This window comes from Bufo bufo, chromosome 2 (assembly GCF_905171765.1).
Source record: "Bufo bufo chromosome 2, aBufBuf1.1, whole genome shotgun sequence".
NCBI classification, from domain to species: domain Eukaryota; kingdom Metazoa; phylum Chordata; class Amphibia; order Anura; family Bufonidae; genus Bufo; species Bufo bufo.
Window position 1 is genome coordinate 572,582,222 of NC_053390.1, and position 6,000 is coordinate 572,588,221.

At 44.0% G+C, this 6,000-nt stretch overlaps 1 protein-coding gene across 1 annotated transcript in view; it reads right to left on the reverse strand.

The window, feature by feature from the left end:
* The window catches only part of TSPAN5 (tetraspanin 5), a 176,268-nt gene extending 171,190 nt beyond the window's left edge, over positions 1–5,078 (reverse strand). Inside the window, exon 1 of the mRNA XM_040418180.1 lies at positions 4,624–5,078. Within this exon, the coding sequence (XP_040274114.1) occupies positions 4,624–4,704 (81 nt within the window). The 5' untranslated portion in view covers positions 4,705–5,078. The remainder of the gene's footprint in view (positions 1–4,623) is intronic.
* Between the last annotated feature and the right edge of the window lie 922 nt (positions 5,079–6,000).

Consider the following 6,000-nt stretch of genomic DNA (forward strand, 5'->3'; position numbering starts at 1 on the left):
GCATGCCGTCATAGAATTCGGTTATAGTCCATGGTAGCGGAATCTATAACAGGATTCTCCGAGAACCCAAACCCAAACTTTGGATGCCGAACTTAAAACACGAGTTTGCTCAACACTATTCCCAATCATCGCCTATCGCTGCCGCCAAACAAACGGTCGTTCTTTGATCAAGTGATTGTATCTTATATAGGGCATATAAGATTAGTGTAAACATCAAACAATGAATATGTATGTGGATGAATGATCGCAGTGCTGACTGTTCATCCTCATACAGAGGATATGATTGCTGCATGTAAATGCAGCTCTCACCTCGGCTGACCATCAGGCAATTATCGGTACATGTAGAAGCCCCTTTACCCCGTGTTACAAAAAGAAGTACAAACGGCGTCAGAACAAATCTCACATTCACATCTGATAGAAAATCGTCAGGAAGCAATTCCTTCTAACGCTGTGGAATATACTTCCATTGGCACGCTCCCTGCCTGCTATGCAGAACATTTGGCAGAATTATAAATAAATGATAAGACGTGTCTGTCACCGAGAGTCGCCCCAGTCTCATGACAGCTGCAGGGAGTGCCCCCAGGGCGGCAGAAAACTCTAGCAGAAATGTCCCCCCCATACAGTATATCTATAGGGTAACAGTGCTCCTCATCATGGGACATCAGGTCACGCAGGCTGTTCACGCCCCACAGTAATTGACAGAGCGGCATACTAATAGGGGGATACAATTCTGTCTAAAGCCTCATTCACACGGCCGTGTCCATGCTTAAAGGGGTTCTGCAGGTTTTTTTTAACTGATGATCTATCCTCTGGATAGATCATGAACTGATCGGCGGGGGTCCCGGGTGTCAGCTGTTTGAGAAGGCAGCGCACTACTAGCGGCGCTGCCTTCTCAAACAGCTGATCGGCGGGGGTCTGCCAGTCCGCCAGATGCTGATGATCTATCCAGAGGATAGAGCATCAGTTTAAACAAACTGCAGAACCCCTTTAAATCTGTGAGCAGGTGATCAGTGATGCCTCCATGAAGCTGTCCGTGTGTCCGTTGTTTGCTGTCCGTGTGTCATCCATGTTTCACGGACACTGCACAGGTGAAAAATAATTCTCAAAGCATCTCTTCCTAAAGATCCATGAAACACTGATGCAACACGGATGACATCCGTGGCTTTCACGGACCCATAGACTATAATGGAGGTGATGCATCCGTGAACACGGACAAAATAGCGCATGCATCCGTGCTAAAAACACTGACCCACGGACCGTGCTAAAACACTGATGTGTGAACACACACATATGAAGGGTTACACTGACGTGTGATTGAGGCTTACCGTTATACCTCTGATTGGTTGCAAAATAATGGTCCAAAACTGGTGCAAACTGAAGTATCTTAGGTCATGTCGCCTTCCCGCTAAGCCACGCCTCATTACTTGTGAGCCACACCCATTTCCTTGTGAACCACGCCCCCTTCCTAAGCCACACCCCCTTGGCGAGCAAAGTGCAGTTGATTTTTTGTTTTGTTGCCTTTGACATATACAGCTAATGCTTCACACGGTGCCTGGACCTGGCAGATATCAAGAAGGTCCGGGCACAGGGACATTAGTAACTGTGGGCCACGTATACCGCACCACTAGATGCTTTTCCCCAGCACTGTGCCCTCCATCAGCACCGTGGGCTGTTAACGTGGCATGTGCTAAACACCACACAAAGAGGCTGCGGCTTATTTTCTGGTGTTTTCCCATCGCCATTTCTATAGGAGCTGAAAATTGCTAGAAAAACACATATTTAAAAGTGTTACGAGAGAAAAAGAGGTAAATAAAAACCTACGGTGACACAAGCGTGTCACGCGACAAGTGACTCGCGTGGCATTTCATGTAATGTATTTCAATGGCGTCGCACTACGACACGTCATATTTTTTTGGGGATGTGGCAGTAGCAGCAAGACGCATTGTGACACCACTGAAATACATTACAGGAAATGTCGCCGTTTTATGTCGTGCAACGAGTTTCTAGAAAATCCGCTATGTGAACATGCTCTAAGTCTGTGTTTTTATCAGAATTGTGTGGTTAGAGGTTTCGTTATCCCATAGTGATACCGTGCATTTTCAGTTGCGCTGTTTTGGTAACTTTGTGGCGACTTTTTGGCCAGTGGCATTCTTTTCATAATGCAGAAAGCTCTGGGTACGGCATTTTTCCAATGGGCTTCTCTATAAGAATTTACATAAATGTAAAAAAAACTAAACAGAAACCTTTAAAGGCCGGGGTTGGATGCAGACTTTTAGGGTACGGCTACATGGCGACACTGGTCACGGACAGGATCGGTGAGCAGCGGTAATCCCATAGAAATGAATGGGACTGCTGCGGCGGTCGCAAAACGTCCAACACGGCTGGATTTCCTGCGACTGGCGGGTGATCCCATTCATATCTATGGGACTGCCAGAGCACAGTGCCGGGCTATTGCCCCTATTACTAGACCTGGAATGCCCCTTTAAGTCTGATTTATGTCATGGCCTATGTTCTGAGCCACAGGTTCCTGTCAGATGACTATCATACATCATACATGTACTGTACACGTAGAATGTAAACACCACACATACATGTACATATACACAGATGTAAACACCACAAATATACACAGAATGTAAACACCACACATACATGTACATGTACACAGATGTAAACACCACACATACATGTACATATACACAGAATGTAAACACCACACATACATGTACATATACACAGATGTAAACACCACACATACATGTACATATACACAGAATGTAAACACCACACATACATGTACATATACACAGATGTAAACACCACACATACATGTACATATACACAGATGTAAACACCACACATACATGTACATATACACAGAATGTAAACACCACACATACATGTACATATACACAGATGTAAACACCACACATACATGTACATATACACAGATGTAAACACCACACATACATGTACATATACACAGAATGTAAACACCACACATACATGTACATATACACAGAATGTAAACACCACAAATATACACAGAATGTAAACACCACACATACATGTACATGTACACAGATGTAAACACCACACATACATGTACATATACACAGAATGTAAACACCACACATACATGTACATATACACAGATGTAAACACCACACATACATGTACATATACACAGATGTAAACACCACACATACATGTACATATACACAGAATGTAAACACCACACATACATGTACATATACACAGATGTAAACACCACACATACATGTACATATACACAGATGTAAACACCACACATACATGTACATATACACAGAATGTAAACACCACACATACATGTACATATACACAGAATGTAAACACCACACATACATGTACATATACACAGAATGTAAACACCACACATACATGTACATATACACAGAATGTAAACACCACACATACATGTACATATACACAGATGTAAACACCACACATACATGTACATATACACAGAATGTAAACACCACACATACATGTACATATACACAGAATGTAAACACCACACATACATGTACATATACACAGATGTAAACACCACACATACATGTACATATACACAGATGTAAACACCACACATACATGTACATATACACAGATGTAAACACCACACATACATGTACATATACACAGTGTAAACACCACACATACATGTACATATACACAGATGTAAACACCACACATACATGTACATATACACAGATGTAAACACCACACATACATGTACATATACACAGATGTAAACACCACACATACATGTACACAGATGTAAACACCACACACATGTACATATACACAGATGTAAACACCACACACACATGTACATATACACAGATGTAAACACCACACATACATGTACATATACACAGATGTAAACACCACAAATATACACAGAATGTAAACACCACACATACATGTACATGTACACAGATGTAAACACCACACATACATGTACATATACACAGTTTAAACACCACACATACATGCACACAGATGTAAACACCACACATACATGTACACAGATGTAAACACCACACACACATGTACACAGATGTAAACACCACACATACATGTACACAGATGTAAACACCACACATACATGTACACAGATGTAAACACCACACATACATGTACATATACACAGATGTAAACGCCACACAAACACCACACACACATGTACACAGATGTAAACACCACACATACACCACACACACATGTACACAGATGTAAACACCACACATACATGTACACAGATGTAAACACCACACACACATGTACACAGATGTAAACACCACACATACATGTACACAGATGTAAACACCACACATACATGTACATATACACAGATGTAAACACCACACATACATGTACACAGATGTAAACACCACACATACATGTACACAGATGTAAACACCACACATACATGTACATATACACAGATGTAAACACCACACATACATATACACAGATGTAAACACCACACACACATAAGGGCATTCTACATGTGACCAGAGGAGGCTGTAGGTCCCTGCAGGGAACCATCTGAGGTGAATGGAGGGCGCCACTTACCCAGAAGATGACATTAAAGGCGAATATGAAGTACTTGATGCAGCAGCTGACCTCCGGGCCCTTGTAATGCTTCCCGGACATCGTGCGGGTACATGAAGGCAGGTCCCCGAGCTGGCTGGGGGGGAGCTCAGGGCTCAGAGCCCGGGAGGGAGCCAGCTGGAGGCAGTGGTGCCAGGCCTGTAGCCCGGTGTGCTCCGTGTATTGGTGTGAGGGGCGCCTCCGTCAGAGCCCGTACAGCGGTACTGCCGTGTGTGCACACTGGAGAGAATGCATCATCCTTGCGTTATTATGGGAGGGAAGCGGTATGTGCAGCGGCTGTCCCCACACTGCCTGTCACTGATCCATGCAGAGTGCACGTCACTTCATGTTATGCCCCGTGTGACAGCTTAATCCTCGTCCGTCCCGCCTTCCCGGGTGATGTAGATGGTCCAGACCGATAGCAGAGACGGAAAGCCGGCTTCCTCCGGGAGCCCCTCCTCCGTCCTGTCAGGACGTGCCCCCTCCAATCTGCGCGCTCCTGCCCCTCCTCCATTACTACAGAGGGGATCAGAGGGGAGTATACACTGCTGGATCAGACAGTATATCAGGAGTGTACACTGCTGGATCCTACAGTATATCAGGAGTGTACACTGCTGGATCCTACAGTATATCAGGAGTGTACACTGCTGGATCCTACAGTATATCAGGAGTGTACACTGCTGGATCCTACAGTATATCAGGAGTGTACACTGCTGGATCCTACAGTATATCAGGAGTATACACTGCTGGATCAGACAGTATATCAGGAGTGTACACTGCTGGATCCTACAGTATATCAGGAGTGTACACTGCTGGATCATACAGTACATCAGGAGTATACACTGCTGGATCAGACAGTATATCAGGAGTGTACACTGCTGGATCCTACAGTATATCAGGAGTGTACACTGCTGGATCATACAGTATATCAGGAGTGTACACTGCTGGATCATACAGTATATCAGGAGTATACACTGCTGGATCCTACAGTATATCAGGAGTGTACACTGCTGGATCAGACAGTATATCAGGAGTATACACTGCTGGATCAGACAGTATATCAGGAGTGTACACTGCTGGATCCTACAGTATATCAGGAGTGTACACTGCTGGATCCTACAGTATATCAGGAGTGTACACTGCTGGATCATACAGTACATCAGGAGTATACACTGCTGGATCAGACAGTATATCAGGAGTATACACTGCTGGATCATACTGTACATCAGGAGTATACACTGCTGGATCAGACAATATATCAGGAGTGTACACTGCTGGATCAGACAATATATCAGGAGTGTACACTGCTGGATCATACTGTACATCAGGAGTATACACTGCTGGATCAGACAATATATC